General features: G+C 41.3%; 1 protein-coding gene across 3 annotated transcripts in view; it reads right to left on the bottom strand.

Moving 5' to 3' along the window:
- ASNSD1 (asparagine synthetase domain containing 1) overlaps positions 1 to 27964 on the bottom strand; it is a 352351-nt gene that overhangs the window by 62877 nt on the left and 261510 nt on the right. For all 3 annotated transcript variants that reach the window (XM_044085621.1, XM_044085700.1, XM_044085773.1), the window contains one exon: positions 23926 to 24107. In XM_044085621.1, coding sequence (XP_043941556.1) covers positions 23926 to 24107 — 182 coding nt within the window. The remainder of the gene's footprint in view (positions 1 to 23925; positions 24108 to 27964) is intronic.

Raw genomic sequence — 27964 nt, forward strand, 5'->3', positions numbered from 1 at the left:
TCACACTACCTACTACTAATTAATTACAAACAGACTCAAAAAATATATGTTACATATACAAAATTCAAAATAATACATTATGTAAAAACATTAAAATGTGCTAAAATGAATATTGAGACTATATTACAGTTGCTTTCATCTACAATATACTACTAATAGACAAACTATCATTAATACCCAGAAAAGTTGTTGCATTTAATTGTAACTGCCAGCTCAACTATTTGTACTCAAGCAGTGTGTCAACATCCCCACCTGTATCCAAGCCTCACTATCCTATCAATTAAAAACAAAATTCTTAAATCCATCACACTGTGTCTGATGTCTATACAAAGCATTTGTTAACTTCTTTTTCATCACATACATACATTCACTAATACTTTTTTTTTTATGTTGGGAAGACTATTAGGAAGTTACACTTTTTAAACCGCAATGGTTGTATTGAATGCATAACTCTGAAGTCGTCCCATATTGGACGAAAGCACTTAGCGTTATTCATGATTTATTTTTTCATTTATTAAATTAATTGTGCGGAACCTTCTGGCATATCATTCTTCATTAGTTGTGTTTCATTGGTGCTGTTATCTTGGTTACAACAGGGAGCCCCTAGTCGATTTTAAGAATAAGCACATCTTTAGCTAAGGCACTATGAGCTGTAGAGGTGAGGAGGTAATGTAAAAAAATGTAAAGCCTCAGAATGGAATGCAGTGTGCAGTGGCATGGGATCACAAAACAAAGTGCTAGGTTTACCAATGAGCACTGGAAAAAACAATGCTGAATAAGTTATGCCTGCAGATACATTATCAGAATTTTTTAACTTACTGAAAATGACTTATAACAGTCTCTGCAAAGATATAAAGCAATAATGGGTCCTCTACTGAAATCTCGGAACTCACTTTGTCTAGTCCCAAGGAAAACAAAAACAGACACAAAATGCAGGGTAATAGTGAATATCAAACAAGCCCCCCACCCTCCCCAAACTTATATATATATATATATATATATATATATATATATATATATATATATATATATATATATATATACCAACTCCAAGATTACCATACCTCAGAGAAAAGGCAATATTCCAAGAAGAGGCAGTCTCAAACTAAGTCTTAATCTTAGCAAGTCTGAATTTCAACCATTTGATCTCTGTATCTTGGGAATCAAAAAGAGGGTCCAGAGACTTCAAATGATTACCAAAAGAATGGTTAAGTGACTAAATTTATTTATTATTTATTTACATTTGTTGACCGGGAGTGTCTGACTGGATGTAGGTCCATTTTCAGCGGAGGCCCGGGGAGAAAAGCTCCACAGTTAAAATATACAAACAGTAGTTGCATTGGATTTACATAGCAATTAACAATTACAAACATAGTTACAGATGAAGACCACAGTAGCAAAAAAAAGTTTTTCTACCAATTCAAGTTCAGTACACCTATTGTGTCAAAACACTCAAATCATAGGGGTTGCTGCTCAAACCCAAGAGTGATTGTGCCAAACCAACTACACAGTCTCATGTTTGCGACAGTATATAATGCAAACGTGGGAATTAAGTGCAAAAAACATGTGACATTATTATCTGTCTAAGAATGTCCAAAGAGGCTGAACTAATGGCAAAAATATGTCAGACATGTAACATGTACCACAGAAGTAAAGTGTGGTTGTGTAAAGTCTTACTATAACAGTAGATGTCCATCTCTTCACTGTTGCAGTATTCTTTACAATAGGAATCCCCTGCCAAAGGCAGCCCGACATCAGGCCAGTATACCAAAGCCTTTTGGCTGTAAAAGGTATGCCATATGTCACACGTATGCTCCCTGCACACAATGTAGGGCATAAAGGTGATATCAAGATATACCATCCTCAGAAATGAAAAGCCCCAGTAGGAACGACAGTCCAAGGAGAAAAGTAGGGAACAAGTGCATCCAGAAGGAAAAGGGACCAGGGGGAGGATGGAGGGAGCAAATACTGTTATGGTAAGATTTTATACAACTGTACTATGCCCTTCCATCTCACTGTTGCAGTACTATTTACAATAGGGCGAGTGCAAAAGCGCAAGAAAAAGAGTAGGAAGAGAAAGGGTCAGCAGAGCCCTCTAGGAAGCCATAGAGAATAGCCCTGGCGAAACCAGCTCTGGCCATAGAAATCACATCCAACTTACAGTGGTTAGTAAAGGTATGCAGAAAAGTCCAGGTTGCTGCCTCAAGAATAGAAATGGTATCCAAACCCTTGAAAAAAAGCACCAGAAGCCACAGCTCTTGTGGAGTGAGCCTTAGAAGAAGGAAGGCTCTTCCGATGAAGAGTACAGCAAAAAGAAATGGCTTTAGAAATCCAAGAAAAGAGAGTTTGTTTGGAAACATCCAAACCTAAAGACCTAGGGTGAAAAGAAACAAAAAGGTGTTTAGATTTACGAAAATCTTTAGTCTTATCCAAATAATATCAAAGATGTCTGTGCAAACCCAAGGTGTGCAAAACCTTCTCACTAGCATACTGCAGAGAAGAGAAAAAAGTGGGAAAATGAATACCCTAAGAGACACCTCATTAGCCACCTTGGCATAAAACCATGCAATATCCCTGCCGAATTATGGAAAGAACCCAAGAGTCCTGGATGACCTTTACCCAAACAGGAAGGAACAAGGAAAGACGCAGGGAAAGAGGAATGTGATCGAGAAGAACAGGACAGTCAGACACCGCCTGGTTTGTCAGGAAAAGGAGGCTTCTTAGTAGGAGACGTTTGGGTAGTCTTAGCAGAGGGAGCCTTTCTTCCACCCGTTTTACCACTGGGGGAAGGTGAAACTGTCTATGAACAAAGGCAGGCTTATTACGATAATTCCTCTGAAACACGGGCAGAGCAGAAACAAAAATATGCTTCAGCTCCTGTAAGGCCTTCCCTTTTCTTGCAGGGACTTACAAAAACTCTGCAGCAACAGCACCAAGCAAATGTTTATTATCCAGAGCAGCATCCAACAGTTTAGACTTGATATCATCAGGTAAAGTTTGAAGTCTGAGCCAGGAATACCTCCTCAAAACGGATCCAAAAGCAGCAGACCTAGATGAAGCATCAGCTGCATTGCAACTACATTTAATGGAATGGCGAGCCACTTGGAAGGATGTCTTAAGCAAGCCAGGGGCAGAGACCTTCCCCTCAGAATCAGGGAGATCAAAAATAGCCTGACAGACCTGAGAGAGAACAGCCAACATATACCTAGTCATGTGTGTCTGATAGTTAACAGCTCTAAATGCCAGGGTAGTAGAAGTATACAGCTTCTTACCCAGTCTCTCCATGGTTCTGCTAGCCTTATCAGATGGCAACAATTTAGTGGAAGGCAACAATTTGGAAGGTTTATCTGAATTTATTTATTTTTACATCTGTTTACCGGGAAAGTCCAGCTGGGCATGTGCCCATTTTCGGCAGAGGCCTGGGGAGAAAAGCTCCAAGTAATACATTGGTGTATAAACAAATCAGACAAGTATTAAATGTGAATTATAGCAACAAAAACTTTTTGTGGTGTTACAGCAGAAAAAAAAGCTGCACAAGTAGCATTTGCAATACATAAAACGAAAAAATGGAAAGGCACTCAAACAACCAAGAATCAAACAAAAAGTGCCTGAAATGGAGAAAAAATATGCCGAGGTAAATCCAACTAGTTTATTAATGTAAACACGAAGATCACAACGAACAGCCCAAAACACACATGAACGCCTTTGTAATCCTTGCGTTTTCGTCCCAGTGTCAAGACTTCATCAGATGACCAGTGTTAAAGTGCATTAATCATTTATACCTAAATTCATTACTAATAAACCAATGAAATTGTGCAAAGAGCTTTGAAATAACCAATGACATTTCCACAAATGGCAATGTTAAAATTACAAAGTCATTAACACCAATTTTCCAAAATATTGCACTTATACATTAAAACATTCTCATAACAAATAAATAATCCCACTAAAATTGATTAAAATGGTTAAAATGGGCAAAATATACTTTTACATTTAATTTCATAAAAAATAAATAAAATAAACTTCATTGTCATATTGTATTTGGTTATATACAGTATAATTGAGGAAATATTGCCATCTCCTGGCCAAGATTACAATTACACCCTGTCGCATTTAAAGTTTTGCAGACCTTAATTTTAATAGTGGTAATATAGAAATATAGTCATTCAACCCAGGGGGGGGGTTCCTGCTTTAAGGGTGACCTGCCACCACAACTCCCTAAATTCAATCCTCTCTTCCCATGGGCCTCCCCTAATGTCATTCTTAATCTGTTCAAATACAAAAAAGGAGAAAGTACAGTTTTGTACCTACCATAAATGTAGATGTCCGAACTGGATAGCATCTGCAGTCATAACAGCTGGGTTGTCCTGTCGTCAGGCAGCCCTACAGTCGGCCGGATTCCAAAGTCCGGGTCCGGCTTCGGCTGATGTCGCACTTCACCCGACGTCATCTCTGTGGGTCTTCGGGTATAAAGGCATCAGCCGACGCCATTTTCCTCAGTGTTTCTTGCCCCAGATGCCAGAAGCCCTCTTGAAGGCTGAAATTTTGGATAGATGCCAATGTTTCCAAAAGGAAAGAGGTAAACACAAACACAAGCATGTATGTACATATATACAAACAAATACACCATAGAAGACTCCCCCCCATTAGCTAGCTATTAAGAGGGTAAACACCCTAGGAGTACCTCAGAGGGGAAGGAGGGAGGGTAATCCTGACTGCAGATGCTATCCAGTTCGGACATCTACATTTATGGTAGGTACAAAACTGTACTATGTCCTTCATGGATGCATCTGCAGTCATAACAGCTGGGTAGAGTACCATAGCCAACTAGGGAGGAGGAAAAGGTAGATTATGGTGTGTTTAGGATCCCTTGCAGTACAGCAGTGGCAAACCCTGCTCGGGATCTTGAATATAGAGGCAAATTATAATGCTTGGCAAATGTATGCACGGAGGTCCAAGTAGCCGCCTCAATAATGTCTTTGGTAGCCACTCCTCGTAAGAAGGCTGTGGTAGTGGCTGTTGCCCTTGTAGAATGAGGTCTTATGTTCTGTGGAATTGGTTTTCCATGGAAGGAGTAACAGAATCGTATGCAATTTCCTATCCATTTGGAGATTGTCTGTTTTGAGATAGCTTTTCCTTCCCTTCCTGCTGCATAGGCCACAAAGAGTTGGTCAGACTTTCTGCTGCTTTTTGTCCTGTCCAGGTAGTAGCGTAGCTGTCTATGCACATCCAAGGTGTGCAGAATTCTTTCCTCTCTGTTTTGTGGGTTGGGAAAGAAGGTAGGTAAGTGGATTGCCTGGTTTAAAGACACTCTGGATACCACCTTAGGCATAAAGGTTGGATTAGTCCTCATGGACACCCTGTCCTGGTGGAAGATTAGGAAGGGTTGCACTGCCATTAAGGCCTGTAGTTCTGAAACCCTCCTTGCTGAAGTGATTGCCAGTAGGAAAGCAGTTTTCCATGACAGGTGTTGTAGTTCTGCTGTTGCTGCTGGTTCAAAGGGTGAAAGTGTCAGCTTTTCTAGTACGAAATTTAAGTCCCAAGCTGGCAATGGTGGTTTCCTCGGAGGTTTTACATTCTTGATTCCGCTGAGGAACTGCCTGAGCAACGGGTGTGAGAAGGCAGGTTGTTCAAAGCTGTATTCTGCTGAAATAGCTGATGCATGTATCTTGATGGAGGAGTAGGACAGGCCTGAATGGAGAAGTTCGGCCAGATACTCCAGAATGTTAGGCATATCTATGTTTGACACATCTTTTCCTCTTTCAGAACTCCAAATGACAAACCTTTTCCATTTTCCAGCGTAGTTCCTTCTTGTTGAAGGTCTGCGTGCTTCAAGAATAATGTCTTTAACTCTTTGGGAAAGCTCTTGATTAGCTGCTGCTATGTGATGTTCCATGCAGTCAGTTGTAAGGTTTTCAGGTTTGGATGTATGGTGCTGTAGTTGTTCTGAGTTAGCATCAAAGGCATCAGGGAATTGGCCACATATTGTTCCGAGACAAGCTCCTCAGTAGTGGGTACCAGTGTTGTCTTGGCCAGTTTGGAGCTATCAGGATTATCCTTGGATGTTCTTCCTTGATTTTTAGCAGTACTTTGTATATCAAGGGAGAGGTGGGAATGCATATGCTGTTAGGCCTTTCCAGCTGAAGGAGAGCGAATCCACTTTCCATGCTAGTGGGTGGAATGTCCTTGTGCAGAATTTTTGAGTTGGTGATTGTGAGGAGATGCAAATAGATCTATCTGAGGCATTCCCCACTTCTTTGAAATGGTCCTGAAGATGTCCGGGTGCAGGTGCCATTCGTGAGCATCTGATGTGGTCCTGCTTAAAATGTCCGCTAGAGTATTTTCTTTTCCTGGTACAAATCTTGCCTGCAGCTGGATGTTGTAGCTGATTGCCAGGGTCCACAGTTCCAAAGTCATTCTGCATAGGGCTATGAATGTGTGCCTCCCTGTTTGTTGATGTACCACATGACTGTGGTGTTGTCTGTCCTTATCAACAGCTGGCCCTCTTTGAGAAATGGTCTGAACTTTTGGATAGCCAGTTTTACAGCCAGCATTTCTTTTAGGTTGATGTGCAGGTGAAGTTGATCCTGAGTCCACAATCCTTGCACGCATTTGTCCAGCATATGGGCCCCCCATCCTTGGTCTGAAGCGTCTGTTGTAATGCTCTGGCTTGCTTGACATCTGTGAAAGGGAAGGCCTGTGTTGGACCGGCATGCCTGGGCCCACCATAGGAACTCCTGTTTTAAGCATGGAATTAGTGGGATTTCTGTTTCGAGGCTGTGCCTGTGTTGGGACCATAAATTCCGTAGGTACCACTGTAGTTTTCTCATATGTAGTCTGGCAAATGGGACCAAAATTATGCATGATGCCATGAAGCCCAAGGCCTGCAGAACCTTTCTTGCTGTTAATTTGTTCAGCTTTGTTAGTGCCAAGAAGTAAAGAGGGAGTTCTTTTTGTTTTTCTGTAGTTAGGAATGCCATTTGTCTCACTGTGTCCAATTCCGCTCCCAAGAATGTCCTTGTTTGGGATGGTATCAGCCTTGACTTTTGTAGATTGACTGTGTATCCCAGTGCTTGTAGCAAGTAAATGACCCTTTGTAAATCTGTTGTCAACTTGCTTTTGTTGTCCCCTGTAGCAGGCAGTCGTCCAGGTATGGGTAAATATGAATTCCTGTAGTCTGCAGTATGCGATTACTGATGCCAGGCATTTTGTGAATACTCTGGGCGCAGTAGATAAGCCAAAAGGCAATGCTGAGAATTGATAGTGCTCTGATCCTGCAAGAAATCTGAGGTATCTTCTGCAGATTGGTCGAATAGGGACGTGCAGGTATGCCTCCTTGAGATCTAGAGTTACCAGCCAACACTCCTTGCCCAGCATGGGAAGAAGTTGCTGTAGGGTCAGCATTTTGAATTTTGGGACAATGATGTATGTATTCAAGGTGGACAGGTCGAGAATTGGTCTCCAACTTTTTCCTTTCTTGGAACTAGGAATAGTCTGGAGTAGAACCCTTTCCTTGCTCTGCTGTAGGCACTTTTTCCACAGCTCTCATGTTTGCCAACTCCATTATCTGTTGTAAAGCTTCTGTTTTTGATTTGGAGGTAGATTTGGCATTCCTCTTTTGACTGGTATAGTGTGGAAGTGGAATCGGTAACCTTGATGTATAATTTGTAGAATCCACTTGTCTTTTGTTATGTGGTGCCAGTTCTTTGCAAATAAGGTTAACCTTCCGCCTAGTGGAGCTGTTATTTGTTCCCTGGTAGGCGGACTTAGGAGTAAGTCACTGTGGCTGTGTTGAAGTAGTGGCAGTGGCTGTGTCTGTGCCTCTGTTGTTACCTTGCCACTGCCGTCCTCTGTAGGCACCTCCTCTGGTTTGGTTTCTGCCCTGGAACGCCTATTCCTGCCCCTTTGAAATTTTGTGGAGTCAGGAAAGGACCAATTTTTGGCAGGCCAGTTCCTGCTAAACCTTGGGGTTGAACCTGCAGGAAATCTTTAACAGTTTGAACTGATTTTGCCTTTTCTTCCATTTTCTTCATAACCTGCTGGGCAGGTGCACCAAACAAACTTGTCTTATCCATAGGAGCATCTAACAATTTAGCTTTAACATGATCCGCAGAGCTTGCTCCATTAGCCATGCATGCCTTCTTATCACTGTGCCAGTCATGGCTGATCTAAATGAAGCCTCCAGTGCATCATAGCCACATTTTAAGGAATGGTTACTAACCTGTTGTATGTTATTTACCATTTCTAATACATATTTCTTGTCAAGAGATTCATCAGTGGTTAATTTTTAGTTAACTGATCAAGCATAAACTCTTGGTATTGTATCATGTGAAACTGGCAGTTTAAAGCTCTAGCTGAGAGAGTAGCTGAAGTGTATACTTTTTTACCCCATCTGTCTAATGACCTTGCTTCCCTTTCAGAAGGAGTAGGGTTTTTAGCTATGGTCGCGGCTACTGCCTTGGGACCCTGGGATATAGTTTCTGGGTCTGCAAGGGGGGCCTTGTAAAGGTGGTGATGAGTATCTGGCACCCTGTAAAATCTGTCTGGTTTGGCAGGGGCTGGGGTAATGAATCTGGAGCAGAGCAGACATCATTAAAAGCATCATCTACCACAGAGAGAACAGGAGGTATAGCTAAGGGCCTGTGCTGTGGAAGGTGCAGAAAGGTTCTAAGTCTTTTTCGGGAATCTGAGAAATCTTGCTGCTGCCATTGGAACTGCTCTCGCATGGCATGTAAGGTTTCCCCAAAGGAGAATTCTTCTGGAGGGGATGCAGCTGGAATGGATTCTTCAGCATCAGAATCCTCAAAATTGGAGAAAGGGGCCTCTGGCTGGTCAGTAATGTCTGATTCATCAGCAGAATCATCAGAGGATACTGGCTCGGGGCTCTGCCCTAGGTCTCTTATCTGGGGGCTGAGAGGCCCTGTCTGGGTGAGATTGAGATCCTCTAATTAAAGAAATTAAATCTTCTGCCAAAGTAAGCATTTGAGAACTAGTAGAGGGCCTGGTTGAGGGTGGTTTAACAGGCACTGATTTGGTAGTCTTGGCTGCTTTAGCCCTGGCGAAGGCCTTAATGGACATGGCTGCTGGAGGCCTAGCAGCACCACGTGCTGGGGTAGAGACATCCAGGGGAATGGTGTCTGATAAGTCAGTGGGTAAAGTTTCAGAGGCCGATTCAAGAATTGTAGCAGGGACCTCAACTGTAGAGATAGATTCGCTGTACCTAGATCAGTTTTCTCGGTTTCGCCGAAACCGAGACACTCGCGGTTTGCTTAAGCGTGGTTTCAGCCGAAACCGCGGACCGCGAGTGTCGGTCTTTTTCTTTGCGTTTTTTGGCAGAAAGTGTAGACGGAGGTTCCGACGACATAATGTAAGCAAAGTCAGAACCGAAAAACTGTTCTGCAAACTCTGACCGACGCCTAAGCGTTCGTCGGCTGAAAGAAGCACAGGCCGAACAGGCTGCTACGTTGTGGGCTGGGCCTAAACAAGGCAGACAGTGAGAATGGAAATCTTTATGAGGTATTTGTTTCCCACAGGTTAAACAATTATTAACTTTTTCTGACATCGGCTGAGGCAAGAAAGAGTCCCCAACGGGGTACTTAGCTTTAGAAGTCTTCGAAGTAGTATTCGGTAGAAATAATCTCTGGATCCGACCGACCGGCACTTGCGAACAGCTTCTGCTTCGGGCGCCACGCGGCAAGAAAGACTGAGGAAAATGGCGTCGGCTGATGCCTTTATACCCGAAGACCCACAGAGATGACGTCGGGTGAAGTGCGACATCAGCCGAAGCCGGACCCGGACTTTGGAATCCGGCCGACTGTAGGGCTGCCTGACGACAGGACAACCCAGCTGTTATGACTGCAGATGCATCCATGAAGGACATTGCTGCTTTTTCACATGACTTTGTGTGTTTATACAAAGCACTAGTTTCTTTCTTTACTGTTATGTCACAGGTATGCTCGTAGATCCTTTTTCCCAATGTAGAAGGATCAACATTCTAAACAAACAGCAACTGTTCCTTTAGTTTCACAGTTGTAATAATCAGTACTATCAATCCTTCTTTTACGACTCTCCAAATACATTTTATCTACATTCATAATATTCACACATTGGGAGCAGTGTCCACATTTGGAAGTCCCTAACCTCCTTCTGTTATGGATAGGTTTATTACCCCTCTGTTCAAGTATATTCTTGAGACTCTGAGTTTTTATAAACTATCTTGGAGGGAAGATTGGGTATTTTGTCCAGGTCCGTAAGGGACACAAATCTATTCCATTCTTTAAAACTATTTTTAGTAGTATCATTCAAGGCATTGTACTCTGCAATTATTGCTTGTTTGTAGATATTATTTTCATTATTGTTATCCTTAAATGTTTCACTAGCATCAAACTGTTCTTTATGGCCTTGTATGGGCTTAAATCTACTACTACTTCCTTCCACAACCTCAAGCCTGATATTGTTAATAAATTCCAAGGGGTAGCCTCTCTCCATGAACATTTGTTCCAGTAAATCACACTCTATCTGAAAGTCAGTGTCCAGGCTTGTCATACAACTCCCCCGTACAAACTGACCTTTTACAATATTTTTTTTACAGTGTGGAGGGTGTGCACTCCATAATGGAGGAAGGAGTTACAAAAAGTCGGTTTCCTGAAAATCTTAGTTTCAAACTTATTATCAAGCTTGTATACCTCCAGATCTAAATATTGTAAGCTTTCATTAGATACTTTATATGTATAGTTCAAAAAACTAGTAGTGTCCTCAATATACTTATAAAATCTCCAAACTTCTCCTTACCTCCTGTCCAGAAAATAACTATATCATCCAGGAACCTCCTATAGAGGCTCCAGCATGAAGTAAATTCGGAGTTTAAAATATACTTTTCTTCCCATTTCGCCAATACTGAGTTGGTGTAGGTGGGGGCACACGCTGCCCCCATTGCCACCCCTTGAATTTGCTGATAACATTCACCATTGAAACATATGAAGTTATGCTTCAAGACCATGTCCATTAAATTCACACTCAATTTCTCATTATGGGATAAAACCTGGTCCTCAAAAACAATCTCCTCAAACATTTCCATGCCTGTAGAATAGGGGATACAGGAAAACAAATCAATAATATCAATGGTTACAAATAAAAGATCTTCATGGTATAATTCATTTGATATTTCCCTCAGGAGGTTCCACGAATCTTTCAAAATAACCTTCCTTCTAACTCACAAGTGCTTTAATTTTGTATCCACATTTAGCAAGAGGGTGAGTTTTTGACCCACTGGCCGAAACTATGGGCCTCAAGGATGGATCACTCTCATTCTTGTGGGTCTTTGGGACTCCAGAAATTGTGGGTACCCTAGGTTTGTCAACTTTCAAATATGTATAACTTTTTTGGTCAATAAGTCCTTCATGTAACATGTCATTAAGGCCTATGTCTATTTTATTGTATGCTATGTTCACCTTGTTCTTGGATGCATAGGAGTATCAAACAAATTTTCACTGGGGGGGGGGGGAGAAGGGGGAAGAGGGAGATATTAAACCATACCCATTCCAGCCACAGGGATTCCAATGACATTTCAGTTGATGGTGTTAAAAATACATATAATGAATTTTGTATTTACAATTTTAGTAATATAATACTTGAGAAGGAACATTTTGATCTATTGTCCAAGGGTTTAAAGTTTATTCCATACAGAAAGGGAGAGCTTACGAAGTCATTGCTTGATGTCAAGTTATTTTTAAGAAAAGTTAATTTAGGTATAATGCTACCCTCTAGTATTATGGATATTGATCAAGGGCTAAGACGAAGAACCACCTTTAACCCGCCCCTCCACCCACAGTTAAAAAATCTGGGGAAGATCACTGAGAAGGAACTTAGGAACGAACAGAATAAAGTTAAATATAAACCTAATCTAAGTGGTAAAGAAAATGAGATACTTAATGACTTGAAAACTAATTTTAACATTCGAGTGATGAAACCAGATAAAGGAGGGGGGTGGTTATTATGGACAATATAGAATATGAGGGCAAAATGAATTAATGGGATGAGTCCAGATACTCCTATGCATCCAAAAACGAGGTGAACATAGCATACAATAAAATAGACATAGGCCTTAATGACAACATGAAAGGACTTATTGACCAAAAAATGTATACATATTTGAAAGTTGACAAACCTAGGGTACCCAGAATTTTTGGAATCCAAAAGACCCACAACAATGAGAGTGATCCACCCTTGAGGCCCACAGTTTCGGCCAATGGGTCAAAAAACACCCTCTTGCTAAATATGTGGATATAAAATTAAAGCACTTGTGGGTTAGAAGGAAGGTTATTTTGAAAGATTTGTGGGACCTCCTGAGGGAAATATCAAATTAATTATACAATGAAGATCTTTTATTTGTAACCATTGATATTATTGATTTGTTTTCCTGTATTCTCTACTCTACAGGCATGGAAATGTTTGAGGAGATTGTTTTTGAGGACCAGGTTTTATCTCATAATGAGAAATTACTGAGTGTGAATTTAATGGACATGGTCTTGAAGCATAACTTCATATGTTTCAATGGTGAATGTTATCAGCAAATTCAAGGGGTGGCAATGGGGGCAGCGTGTGCCCCCACCTACACCAACTCAGTATTGGCGAAATGGGAAGAAAAGTATATTTTAAACTCCGAATTTACTTCATGCTGGAACCTCTATAGGAGGTTCCTGGATGATATAGTTATTTTCTGGACAGGAGGTAAGGAGAAGTTTGGAGATTTTATAAGTATATTGAGGACACTACTAGTTTTTTGAACTATACATATAAAGTATCTAATGAAAGCTTACAATATTTAGATCTGGAGGTATACAAGCTTGATAATAAGTTTGAAATTAAGATTTTCAGGAAACCGACTTTTTGTAACTCCTTCCTCCATTATGGAGTGCACACCCTCCACACTGTAAGAAAAATATTGTAAAAGGTCAGTTTGTACGGGAGAGTTGTATGACAAGCCTGGACACTGACTTTCAGATAGAGTGTGATTTACTGGAACAAATGTTCATGGAGAGAGGCTACCCCTTGGAATTTATTAACAATATCAGGCTTGTGGTTGTGGAAGGAAGTAGTAGTAGATTTAAGCCCATACAAGGCCATAAAGAACAGTTTGATGCTAGTGAAACATTTAAGGATAACAATAATGAAAATAATATCTACAAACAAGCAATAATTGTAGAGTACAATGCCTTGAATGATACTACTAAAAATAGTTTTAAAGAATGGAATAGATTTGTGTCCCTTACGGACCTGGACAAAATACCCAATCTTCCCTCCAAGATAGTTTATAAAAACTCAGAGTCTCAAGAATATACTTGAACAGAGGGGTAATAAACCTATCCATAACAGAAGGAGGTTAGGGACTTACAAATGTGGACACTGCTCCCAATGTGTGAATATTATGAATGTAGATAAAATGTATTTGGAGAGTCGTAAAAGAAGGATTGATAGTACTGATTATTACAACTGTGAAACTAAAGGAACAGTTTATTTGGCTGTTTGTTTAGAATGTTGATCCTTCTACGTTGGGAAGAAGGATCTACGAGCATACCTGTGACATAACAGTAAAGAAAGAAACTAGTGCTTTGTATAAACACACAAAGTCATGTGAAAAAGCAGAATTCTCCTTTTTTGTATTGGAACAGATTAAGAATTACATTAGGGGAGGCCCATGGGAAGAGAGGATTGAATTTAGGGAGTTGTGGTGGCAGGTCACCCTTAAAGCAGAACCCCCCCCCCCCCACCGGGTTGAATGACTATATTTCTTTTTTTTTCAATAATAAATCTTTATTATTTTCAGTTGTTAATACAATAATACACTACACAAAATAAAATACAGCAATATCAAAAGTAAACCTATAATCACACTACTACACTATATATACATTATCTACATGAATGCTTCCAACAGATAACTAAAATCTTTATACATTAAGATAAAATTCTTGACAAGGTATTAAAAGATCTAGTATCAGTATACAGGTTATTGATAACATTTCCGACTTTAATATGTACACCCAGAGGAACAATATAATTTGATCATTATGCCAATACAATATTAAAGATTTTCTCCCAAATTTTTGGGTTATTTATGTTTTTCTTGTGATCCTTAATTAATAATTTATGTGCTAAAATATGTTTTATTGCTACACTTTTAAAATTTTCCCATGAAGTCTGCACTGGATTCAACCAGTTTGTAGCTATGTATAACTTCATTAATAAAAAAATATTTGCAAGTATTATCAATTGGGATTTATCCAAATCGTTCGGCGGGATATGTAGAATCATAAATTCCCAGGAAAGTGTAGATTGTTGATTAAACCCATTTTTTGTAATTGAATTTTTAAAGAATTCCAAAGTTTAAATATACATTTACAGCTCCAGAACATGTGTAAAAGATCCGCCGTTTGATCAGTGCAATATGGACATTTAGGTGAATTTTTAGAGTCAAATTTATGTATTCTAAGACGAGTATAATAGGCATTATTAAAAATCATCAGTTGCGTAAATAACAATTTTTGGAGAGATACTGCTTTTAAGGTTAGGTTAATAGCTTTTAATATTTTATTGTCCTCAATCAATGGTATTTTCTCCTTCCAGTAATTTGCGAAGAGTATTTGATTCTTGTATTTCAATTCTTTTATTAAGTTGTATGTAGATGTTATATATTTAAAATCTTGCATCAGAGTTTGCCATAAACTTAAACACTTGGTCAAATCTTCTTCTTTAATTCCAAAGTCATTAAAATAATTTATGGAAAGATCCTTTAATTGTCGAATTATAATTAAATAAGATTTAGGAAGGTTCATCTCTTTTAATATATCATGTACTGATATACCAATATAAGGGTATAGATCCAGTAAAGTTACATTAATTATTTGTGGAAATCTTTTAAGGTCTATCAATTGATTATTGATTTTCAGGTTCGGATTCTTATGAAAAGGTTGAAGAGTCATCATATATTGTAAAAGATCCAAAGATTGAAACAGATTTTGTACCAATATTATATATGTTCTAATGTGTTCCATCAAGGCATATAATTTAAAATTCTCTTTCTTTAAAAAGGGTAATGCCTTAGAATTCATTCCCAACTTAACAACATGTTTATAGTTCAGAATTAACCAATTAGGTGACCATTTATAATTAGATATGTCATAATTAGCCACTCTTAGAATTCTATTAGAGTTTATTATTAAATAATATAACTCAAAGTGAATGACTATATTTCTATATTACCACTATTAAAATTAAGGTCTGCAAAACTTTAAATGCGACAGGGTGTAATTGTAATCTTGGCCAGGAGATGGCAATATTTCCTCAATTATACTGTATATAACCAAATACAATGTGACAATGAAGTTTATTTTATTTATTTTTTATGAAATTAAATGTAAAAGTATATTTTGCCCATTTTAACCATTTTAATCAATTTTAGTGGGATTATTTATTTGTTATGAGAATGTTTTAATGTATAAGTGCAATATTTTGGAAAATTGGTGTTAATGACTTTGTAATTTTAACATTGCCATTTGTGGAAATGTCATTGGTTATTTCAAAGCTCTTTGCACAATTTCATTGGTTTATTAGTAACGAATTTAGGTATAAATGATTAATGCACTTTAACACTGGTCATCTGATGAAGTCTTGACACTGGGATGAAAACGCAAGGATTACAAAGGCGTTCATGTGTGTTTTGGGCTGTTCGTTGTGATCTTCGTGTTTATATTAATAAACTAGTTGGATTTACCTCAGCGTACTTTTTCTCCATTTCAGGCACTTTTTGTTTGATTTGCAATACATACTTACATAAAGAGAATTTGTTAATATTTGTTGTCATGGAGTTATATTTATTTAATGGCAGTTTAGAGAAAGACCATATTTAGATAATACAGAGGGTTTAGAAAGTGTGTTAGTGTTTAGGGTGAGGCTTCCTGGGGGAATGCAGGGGCAAAGCTAGGAGTTTTCTAGGTGAAGCTACAGACACCACAGGAGTCAGCAGAGGAACACAACATATATAGAAACTTACAGTCCTCAGGCACTTTATAAAATCTCTCAAGTTTTTTGGGAGCAGGGAGTTGAGAATCAGGAGGCTGAGAGGCAGTAGAAAAAGCATTCAGCAGCAGCAAGAACTGGAGGAACAGCACAGGGCCTAGGAGACTCCATTTGCAAACGCTCATAGTACCTCTTTTGAACATCAGACACTTGAGAATAGTCCTATTTGAAAAATTCAATCATTCTACAAATAGTATCACCAAAAGTAATCTCCTCAAAAGTAGAGCCAGGACAGACAGACTCTTCTTCCTCAGAACCATAGTCAAGTGGTAAAGGAATCTAGGAGGAACAAGTCAGTGATTCTTTGTCAGAATCAGCATCCACTTTGTGATGTCCCACGCTGGGCCAGTAACCTAGCAGCCTGAATCCTCACCATTGGCACCTGCGAGGGACGTTCACTTGGAACACAAATGGATCAGAATTTCCAGATGCAGACCTCTTTGCATCAAGCACAATTTCCCTTAAGAACACAAGGGAACACAGTCAGGCCGGGCTCTAGATGTCTCTACCCGTTTCCTTCCAGGTCCCCAGTAAGACTCCCCACTGGTACAGCTGTAGGGTTAGATCCTCAGTCAAGTGTCCAAGCCAAGTCCTCCAGCACCCTCTCTGCTAAACCAGCGCATTGTGTCCCTGCTCCAAAAGTAGCTGACACACATACTCTTTCAGACTTAAGATTCATACTCACACACATGGGGAAAGGCTGGCACAGATTACCCACTCTACCGATTTTGCCCAGACTATAGGGTAGATTCACTGCCACCAGTCAGTTACTATAAGGCTCTTAAAAAAGGCATCCAGTTATACTGAGTGAAATTAATATTAATACAAATGGTAATGTTGACCCAACAGCCAGGCTTCAAGAGTGGCGACAGTTACTACCAAATAAATATATACAAATACTCTCAAAGCTTCACTATTTTCTAAAAATGACCAGCTACAATTAAAAGTTTGAATATATTTAAAAATAAATAAAAGAACAAGAAAATACTAAATATCTATATACAGTAAACACAAAAGTTTCGGTCACTAGGAATATTAAAAATAACACAGCTGGAAAGTTCCACGCAGTTACAGAAAAACAGTATTTAGCTAGTCTCACTGTCTATTCCTGATTGACTAAAATAATTACTGTTCCCTAGTTAAGTTGCTTACTGAACAGAGCAAGGAAAGATGATTTGTGTGAGTGGTTCATAGGCAGGTACTAGGCTATCGGCCCAAGGGCCTATGCAAGCCTAGCCAACAAGTTTCCCTGGCTTACGCCACCCAAGAAAGTTATTTTCCTGTGCCACTGATGAGCAGAGACACAGAAGTGACCCCCGGGGTGTATTTCCTATTTCCCATCCACTCAAGATTTTTCTTGAAGAGTGCTAATGAAGAACTTTGCTTGACATAGATGGGTAGCCTGTTCCAGAGTATGGGAAGTCTCTGGGATAGGAATCTATCCCTCCAGCATGTCCTGTTTATTGTGGTGACAAGGTTTAGGTCCCTAGAGCGTGTAGCTCAGACGGATTGGGATTTCTTTAGGTGTAGCATGTCCAACAGCTCTGGGTTTGACATAGCTTTATATGTTAGGCAGAGATCACCTCTGAGTAGGCGATATGCTACGGAGTAAAGCTGGAGTTTTTTGAGGCGGTCAGTGTAGGGCATTTGTTTGAGTCCAGTAATCCTCTTTGTGAGGTACTTCTGTGGCCCTTCCAGCTGCTGCAGATGTCTTGTGATGTACATTTCAAAAGGGGCGTTGCACTCTATAATGGGTCTAATGAGTGATGAGTAGAGGGTAACGATGACCTCTTTTTTCCTGGACGAGAACCCTTTTATGATGGTGTGTGCCACGTAGAAGGACTTCCTGACTACTGTGGCGATGTGACCTATCAAAGGAGAGACTACTGTCCACCTGGGTCCCAAGGTCTCTTATCATGCATTCAGTGTTAAGTAGACTGCTGCCTATGTGGTAGTTCATAGGTACAGAGTTTTTACCAAAGGGGATGACACTGCACTTTTTGGCATTGAGCTTGAGGCCATGGCTCTGACACCAGGCATCTGTCTCAGAGAGGCCCTTCTGTAGGATGTTCACATCATTTGGGGACTTGACTATGGCTCCTAGTTTGCAGTCATCTGCGAACTTCGTTAGCCAGTGGCCTTCTGTGTTAGCCTGTACTTCAAAGAAGTAGATACCAAACAGGAGCGGTCCCAGGACGGAACCCTGTGGTACTCCACTTGTCACTGGTTTGAGGTCAGATTTGGAGTCTGCAACTTTTACAGTGTGGGTTCTGTCAGTGAGCCAGTTGGCAACCCATCTTGTGACGTAGGGATTTATGCCTAGTTTATTGAGTTTAGCTATAATTCCAGAATGGGGGATGGTGTCAAAAGCCTTGGCGAGGTCAAGATAGGCTGTGTGAACCACTTTACCCTCATCTACGGCTTTGGTGACTGCCTCAAAGAAGTCGATCAGGTTCAGAAGGCATGATCTGCCTTTCACAAACCCGAAATGGGTGGGATCCAGAGTTTGGAGGTTACCAGTGTCTTTGTTTAGGAGTTCCATGATGATACATTCCATGGCTTTGCAGACCAGGCTCTTCAGGCTAATAGGTCTATAGTTCCCGGGATCAGTGGTGGCTCCCCCTTTGTGGAGTGGGATAACTGTTGCTGTGCGCCATTCAGTGGGCACAAAGCCTGATGCGAGGCTATTATTGAACATGGTGCTTAAGTGGGGAGCCAGTTCATTCTGAAGTTTGTGTAAAATGCAGCCTGGGATGTTGTCCGGTCCCATGGATGCTGTGTTTTTGGCTTTAGAGAGTGCAGCTTTCACCTGCGTAGTTGTGATAACAGGGACTCTGCATTCTTCCAGTATAGATATGGGCCCTTTAGGAGGTGAGGTGGGGGGGGGAGAGTTAGCACTGAACCTATCTGCCAGGATGTTGGCAATATCAGTTGGTTCTGTAATTGTCATGCCTTTGTGCTGTAACTCAGAGCAGATCTGGGTGTTGCCATTGAAATTCCTGACATAGCTATAGAATGCTTTGTGGTTGTCCTTGGAATTAGTGGCAATTTTATTTTCGTAGCTAGCTTTGGAGGATCTTATAAGGGATCTCAGCTTCTTACTGAGGCTGACCAGGGAGCTCCTCCACTCAAGGGATTTTACTCTCTTTTGTAACAGTTTCTTCCTTCTGTTGTACAGTTTGTTTATGGCAGGGGACCACCAGATTGGCTTCCTTTATTTAGAGGATAGCGTCTTGGTTCTGTCTGGGATAGCACGATCCATGCACTCATGTAGGTGCTTACAGAGCGCATTTGTGTAGGATTCTGCAGTTGTAACTGTATTGTCCATCTGCATGGGTGTCATGAAGTTCACTACTTCTGTCTTAAGCATGAAGTTGGCTTTGGAGACATTTCTTACTGTGGTTTCCTTAATGGGGGGGTGGGGGTGGGATGTGGATATCGAGTGTGATTAGCTTATGGTCGGATCGGACCAACGAGGAGTTGACTTCGGGTGTGGAACACCGGTCACTCATGCTGGTAATGACTAGGTCTATGATATTGTTGCCCCTGGTGGGGGTGTGGATAAGTTGATCTAGGGCATTGGAGTTTATGAATTCCAGAAAGCGTTGTGCTAAGGAGTTAGTACATGAGTAGTTTTCCCAGTTAATGGTGGGGTAGTTGAAGTCGCCCATTATTAGGGTGTTTGGTTGAACCCTAATATTTTCCAGTACATCAAGAAAAGAGGAGTGGGAATCCTGGGGCATGGTGGGGGATCTGTAGCAAGCTACAATTTGGATTGCAGTTTTGCCAAGAGTTAGTTGCACTTGGATAACCTCGGATGCATTATGCTGAGCAACTAGCCTGGAGGTGTGGATATCCTTAATGAATATGGACACACCCCCACCTTTGGTGTTTCAGTCCAGGTTAGATGGCCGAAAAGTGTGGTATGAGTTATAGCCTGGTAGTGCAGGGGTGCTCTCTGGAGCTTTCAACCAGGTCTCAGTCACTGCACAGATATCGATGTTCTCCACTTTAAGGAGTGCCTCGAGTGAGTGCATTTTGACATTTAGACTTCTAGCATTGAGTAGCATTACCCTCAGTTTTTGCTTACCTGTTCCTGTTATGGTGGTGAATTTGTTACTTGAACCCTGCCTAAAAAAGGCACTATAGGGGCAGCAAGAGCCTTAGCCAGTATCCGAAATCCTAGGGGCAACAGGTGCAGGCCATAACTCCTATCTATATCTAATTATTATTTTGGCTTACAGAATGACATCCACACATCTTGTCATCTGAGTCTGTTTCCCATGCTATCACCAACACTAGAAGCTGACAGGATTTAAGCACCTATGTGTTACCATACACATAGTCAGAGCTTTGCTCAGAGCTCATGGAAGTAATAAAAGCATTTCACTCTTCCTACAGGAGCTACCAACTATTCTCTAGCCCAGATATTGCATCTCTGGCTCCATTCAAAAATGTGGGATAACATCTTTAAGGCTTTCTCCATAAAGCAATTTCATTTAAGATATATTTTGCAAAGTCAGGTGGATTAAGATTAACCTCTTCACTTCCAGTAAAATCAAGTGGATTAAGACTAACCTCTTAAATTCCAGTATATGCTGTTAGAATGTATACATTTAATTCAGTTACAATAATGTATGTAGATTTTTTTTCCCTTCCAGCAGAGTGCACTGTTAATGCAGTTTAACAGAAGCAAACTTTTCAGATACATTTTCAGCACAAGCATCTGTACAAATCAGTTTAACATACAAATGACAATTTTTTACAAAATTCCACGTAGCTGTGCTGGCATATGTTACAAATCTACTACCCTATTTCTCCTACCATGGCTGGCAGTACCTCCTATCGTCACACACCTCCTCAGAGGAAACCTACTCCTTGGGCCTCTTAAGAGAGGTAGAAGACTGGGGGGAGCAGGAGCAGTAACACCCTGTGGAGGCTTGAAAGCCACAAGGGCATTAAATAAGCCTTAAGTGTAGTCTTGCCATTCATTCTAAGGGCATTGGGAGCAAGTTATATAGGTTTAGTCTTCTGGTTCTTTTTAAGAGGGATGTCAGCCTTGAAAAATTTAGGAGGTTCTAATCTCTGATGATATTCAGTGATGGTAGTGGAGACCTCTTCCCCAACTAAAATTTGAGGAACACCCTTAGGTCTTTTGGCAATAATCAGCCACGGTTCACCCTGTACGTCTGAGGTGGACATCTGCAAAACCTCCATGGACCTGCCATGGTTTCAGGTCCATGTTGGTTTCAGAAGCAGTTGCTTTAGAGGAATCTGAGAATGAGATCGGACATTGCTCCAGGCTTTTACTAGCCTTAAGTGAGATGTCCAGTAAAGGTGGTACAACTGAAGAATTACACATAACCATTTTGGCATTTTTCTTTATAGACAGCTGCCCTCAGAACAGGAAGCTCCTTCCATGGCATCCTTAGCCACTGGTTTTCACAATAAATTGCTAGGGAAGAAAGCCAACTCCTTAATGTCTTAGGGACAAAAGACTGACAAATCTTGCAAGACGTATGGTCATGAGACTCTCCTACACAAGACAAACACTATTCGTAATGGTCTTTATGGGGAATCTCTCTCCCACACTGGCATTTCCCCTTTCTGGATGACATGAAACCCAACACCCAGATTTACAAGGCAAAGGTAAGGTAAATATAATCAAAAACCCCAACAGGGCACTTATCTAATAGTAGTAAAACCAGCACACAAACGGGTGCATTCGGACTGGTGGCAAAGAAGCTCCGAGGATGATGTGTCCAGAGGTCACCTTTATGCCCTACACATTGCACAGAGGACATACGTGTGACATATGGTGTACCTTTTACAACCAAAAGGCTTGGGTATACTGGCTGGAAGTCCCCTTGGCAGGGGATCCTTATCGTAAGGAATACTGCAACAATGATATGGAAGGACATCTTTAAAGATGCAATTATACCTCACAAAATTCCACAGAGACCATGGAGTAAAGCTGCTTAAGATTTCTCTCTCTTCAGTCTATCTGTTGATTAAAAAAGTCACTTCCTCAGTTACACCTATTCGCTCATCCAATATTTCTGACAAGAGTACTCTGTAGGGAATTTTTAAAGTCTACCAACTTACTACACTCCCAAGACATATGTTTTCAGTCACCTCTTTCTTCCCCATCATACCTCCAACATTTGCCATCTACTGGAGGAAAATTCTTTTGAAGTTTGCTTGGGCTATAAAATACATATGCAAACAATTCCAAGCAAAAATCCTAAATCTTCTAAACTTATATTTCGGAGCTACATATACATCATTGTTTCCTTGTGAATTTTTATCCAATCTCTTTTCCCAATCCTTTCTAACCTCCTCTGATTGGTTCCTATAGTTATCGTGCAATATTTTATGTGTCTTAATAATTATTTTTTTTTAACAGCAGCTCCTGTTCTAGATTCAACTAAAAACTCTACCACAGCAGGTCTTTCAGTAAAGATTCCCTTATCCCTTTCTGTCTGCCTGTACTCAAACATCAATCACTAATAGGGAGAGGCAGTCTTTAGCCTGCAGTCCAAATGTCTTCTTGGCCTCTTCTCATCCTATTACCTTTCCCTCTCTAGTTATTTGCTCCCAGTACCTTGGTTCCTTCGCCAGTTTTCTCCAGTAAATTCCAGACCCTCTTGCCTACTCTCTAAACCCCTAATTGCTGTCATCCCTATAGGCAAAATCTCCTTTCTCCATTCTCATACTGGCTTAGTTCTTGGAATACTTTCTACTACTTTATGAATATAATACTATGTATGGCTTTTATTCTCCTTAAGGATCTGCATCTTAAACCCCGCTCTCTCATTTCCTGAATCCCCCCATCTACTTGATCATAATCCCTTTCCACTATGAATTATAGCTTTCTGTCTGTTATGTATATGAGCCTTACCTGTGTAGCTCTAAAATATCTGTTCATATCAGGTAATCTTAAACTACCTTGTTCTTTTGGAAGGATCAACTTATCCCACTTGACCACTGCCCTTTTTCCCTCCCAGAAATATCCTTAGACTCTTTATTAATTACAGTCTGCAACTTCTCCTCTAATTGATTAAAATATGCCTGACTTCTACATAAAACTACAGATCCTAAAACATTTTCACTGCTTGTATCTTGCTAATTATATCCATAAACAAGAGCTTCAAGTTTCTCAGTTTTTGTATTACCTTTGGTTTAGTCTCTTCCCACATATCCTTAGCTGCCAAAACAGAATCATTTTAATCCAAACTCCTAAAAAACTTCATTTTATTGTGTCCCCATAAATATTTGTATTGCTGGACCAATTCATGTGTGGGTACATAGTTTATCATCATTAATTTTATATCACAAAAAGACCTGAGACTGCCAAGATGTTCCACAGCACTGAGATGATTTTCTGTTTTCATCAGGTACAAAATAATATTGTCTGCAAATAAAACCAACTTTTGTTACCAACCGAAATACATCCTTGAATTTGAGTCCTTTACTTTCTTGGCCAGTAGCTATAAATATAAAGCAACTCCATCAATCACCTTTTTTTTCAATTTTTATACACGGGGTTGGTGTGTCACTTCAAAAGTGACAATCAAAAGCCAGTTCACACTGCCATGTGGCTAGTCCTGCTATGGTTTTTCTTTCATACCACAGACACGCACACACACACACACACACACACACACACACACACACACACACACACACACACACACACACACACACACACACACGCAGTCAATTTAGTGTTCAATATACCCTATTGTAGGTCTGTGAAATGTAGGAGGAAACAGGAGCACCCACACAAACACAGGAAGGACATGCAGACTTCCCTTTACCATTTACAGAGTTAATTTACTAAGTTACCTGGCTTCTTTTCCATGGTCCCCAATAACACGGTCATCCCGACCAAGGTTTCTTGAGGAAATGCGACCCAGTTCCATTTCTAGCTCATTCACCAGTCCTTCTAGTCCTTCTGTGTTGCAGCGCACCCGATGGCGGGAATAACCTGCAAGCTGCTCATCAGCACCAATTCCAGTCAGAATCACCTAAAAAACACAAAATATACAAGAACATACAGATAACAGCTACAGGTACCCCATTAAACATTTTTGCGTTACCCTAAATTTTTCATGCTGCATGTCTTCTCAAACCCGACAATTTCCATTCTACAGCTGTGAATGAATGAACAAACGCAAATGTCTCTGTACCTAGCAAAATGATGCACAACTGCAGCACAGTATGACAACTGACAGTTGCTATCAATTACTCCAGTCCTTGCTTGTTGTTGTGTCTTTCGGCTTTTCCCGGTTAGGGGTCGCCACAGCAGAACTCTGGTCCGCTAATGATTGGCAGCAGATTTTTACATGCCGAGTTGCCAGCTCTGACGCACAACCTTCAACAAAGGTATGCCCATTCACGCACGTCTCCACACAGAAGATGCTTTAGCTGAGAATCGAATAGGACGTCTTACTGTGAGGCTGGTAGGCAGCAAAAAAAGCAATCTACTTACAGGACATAATCGGTTTGTTAGCCAAAATCTCTTTACTTTCCTGGCTTTTCCTCTTTAAAACATGCCAGGTGCAGTGGGTAAGTGGGCATCAGCTCTCCCCCTTTAAAAAAAACTTCCAGAACTCATGCACCCTCTCTTAGTAAAATCTAACATGGTGGTGCACACAAGGTGCAAGAAAGTACAGTTGTGTACACTTACCATAAATGTAGATGTTAGAGTGTATTCACTGTTGCAGTCATCACACTTGGGTTACCTGCCTGCAGGTAGCCCTCAGCTGGCCCAAATACCAGAGACTTACTTATGGCTGCGTTGGTTGCTGTCGCTCCAGGAGTGACGTCAGGTCATCAGGGGTATAAAAACAGGCAGCCGACGCCAATACATCAGTTTTTCTTGCCCAAAATGTCAGGAGCCCCCCAATAGGGAGCTAAGTTATGGTGGGGGAAAACACCACCAGTAAAAAGTAAATACCAATACCCCTGAAAGGGGGGGGGGGTGAAGGACAGAGAGAGAGAGAGAAAAAACAGGGGGTTGGAGGGAGGGAAACCAAGACTGCAACAGTTAATACACTCGAACATCTACATTTATGTTAAGGGTACACAACTGTACTATGTTCTTCGTGTTTCACTGTTGCAGTCATCACACTTGGGTAGATTCCCAAAGCTGAAGAAGGGTGGAGGCAGTCAAGAAGAGTTAGGGCTGGCTAAAATGCCCTGCAGGACTGCTGTTGCAAAACCTGCCCTGGATTTGGAGAAAATAGGCAAATGGTAGTGCTTGATGAAGGTGTGTACAGAACTCCAGGTAGCAGCTTCCAGGATGTCCCTGGTAGGGACACCCCTGAGAAATGCCGTAGAGATAGATGTTGCCCTAGTATAACGTGTTCTGACCCCCTGAGGGGTTGGTTTCTCATGGTGCTTGTAGCAGAAATGGATGCAATGTGCTATCCATTTAAAGATTGTTTGCTTTGAAATGGCCTTGCCCTCTGCCCCTGTTGCAAAGCTGACTAGTAACTGGTCTGATTTTCTGAAGGGCTTAGTTCTATCCAGGTAAAATCTGAGCTGTCTGTGCACATCCAAGGAGTGTAGGACCCTTTCCCCTTTATTTTGAAGATTAGGGAAGAAGGTAGGCAAGATGTATGGATTGGTTGAGAGCCACACTGGACACCACTTTAGGCATAAAGGAAGGATTTTGTCCTGAGGAAGACCTTGTCAACATGGAAAATAATGAAGGGCTCCACAGCCGTAAGTGCTTGTAGCTCAGACACTCTTCTGGCTGAAGTGATGGCCAGAAGCAATGCTGTTTTCCAAGAGAAGAATTTTAAGTCTGCTGACGCTGTAGGCTCAAAGGGTGGAGTGTGAGCTTTTCCAGTACAAAGTTAGGGTCCCAAGCAGGGTTGGGCGCTCTCCTTGGTGGATTTAAGTTGTTTGCTACTCTCAGGAACTGTTTGATGACAGAGTGCAAGAAGAGAGGTGGCTCAGTGTTGTAATGAGCCGAAATGGCTGAGGCATGTATCTTAATGGAAGAGAAGGCCAGGCCTTTGTGGAGTAAATCTGCTAAGTAATCCAGGATTAGAGGCATGGAGGGCAGAGTTGTGTCCTCTCCTTTAGATAGACTCCAGGAGCAATACCTTTTCCACTTATCCGCATAGGGTTTTCTTGTACTGGGTCTTCTGGCTTCAAGAATGATGTCCAGCACCTGCTTGCTTAGGGCTGCTGAGGGAGGATTCAAGGGATAAGCCAGGCTGCAAGATTAAAGGTTTGCAGTTGCAGATGCAAAATCTGCCCCTCCTGCTAAGAGAGCAGGGTAGGGTTCTGGTGTAGGTGCCAGGGTGGCACAGATGTCAGGCTGCGCAAGAGTGGGTACCAGTGCTGGCGTGGCCAGTCCGGGGAAATCAGAATTGTCCTCAGTCTGTCATGTCTTATTTTGAGTAATACTCTTGAGAGAAGGGGCAGAGGTGGGAATGCATAAATTGAGAGATTTACCCACTGAAAAGATAGGGCATCCACTTTCCAGGCCTTGCTGTGAGGGTTCCTGGTGCAGAATTTGCTGAGTTGGTGGCTTGTAGGGGGGAGGCTAAAAGGTCCACCTCTGGGAGCCCCCATTTCTGAATCAGAAGGTTGAAGGTGCTGGGCTCTAACTGCCACTCGTGTGGGTCTAGGAGATTTCTGCTCAAGTCATCTGACAGTGAGTTTTGTTTGCTTGGCTGGAATTGAGCTTACAGATGGACTTACATGTCCAAGGCAGTATTCCACAGGGCCATGGCTAACCTGCAGGGTGGGTAGAAATGGGTTCCCCCTGCTTATTGATGTACCACATAACTGTGTTGTCTGTTTTTATTAGTAGTTGTCCTGGAAGGAGTGGGGATCTGAAGGTTGTCAGGGCGTTCTGCACAGCTAGCATCTCTTTTTGGTTGATGTACAGATGAATTTGACTTGGGCTCCAGTGACCCTGAATGCATTTGTCATCCATGTGTGCTCCCCAGACATAGTCTGATCCATCTGTGGTTACGGTTTGGGCGGCGTGGGGTTGAGTAAAGGGCAGCCCCTTGTTGTGGTTGCATGCTTCTGCCCACCAAAGAAACTCTGTCCTCAGACAGCATATGACAGGAATGATTGTTTCCAGGTCCTGAGAATGTTGGCACCAAAGACTTTTTAAGTACCACTGAAGTTTCCTCATATGCAGTCTGGCATATGGAATTAGCAGTATACATGAGGCCATGAACCCTACGGCCTGCAGTATTTTCCTTACGGATAGCTGGGTTCTGGTGGCCATTTGTTTGAAGTAGGCTGTCAGACAGACTTGTCTTTCTGAAGTGAGGAATGCCATCTGGGATGCTGTGTGCAGGCTTGCTCCAAGGAATACAATCTTCTGACTGGGCACCAGTTGTGATTTCTTTTCATTGATGGTGTACCCCAGGGAAGTGAGAAGGTTTTTCACAAATGACAGGTGCTGCAACAGCAATTCCTGACTGTCCGCCTGAATCAGGCAGTCGTCCAAGTATGGGTAAATTTGGATATTTCTCTGCCTGCAGTATGCAATGGCTGGAGCCAGGCATTTTGTGAATACTCTGGGCACAGTGGATAAGCCAAAGGGAAGTGCATAGCTCAGGCCCTGAAACGTAGATACCTCCTCTGCATGACTCCCATATAGGAATGTGCAGATAGGCTTCTTTTAAGTTTAGGGTGACTAACCATGTATCCTTGGCTAGCATAGGTAGAAGCTGTTGCACGGTAAGCATTTTGAATTTTGGTACTACCAGGAAGGTGTTGAGAATTGAAAGATCCAGGATTGGGCACCAGGAGCCCTCTTTTTCTGGGTACCAGGAAAAGTCTGGAATAGAATCTTTGACCTATCTGTTCCGCTGGAACCGGCTGAATAGCCCTGATAGAGAGCAGG

This window comes from Protopterus annectens, chromosome 1.part0 (assembly GCF_019279795.1).
Source record: "Protopterus annectens isolate FY-2018-M chromosome 1.part0, PAN1.0, whole genome shotgun sequence".
In the NCBI taxonomy this organism is placed as follows: domain Eukaryota; kingdom Metazoa; phylum Chordata; order Ceratodontiformes; family Protopteridae; genus Protopterus; species Protopterus annectens.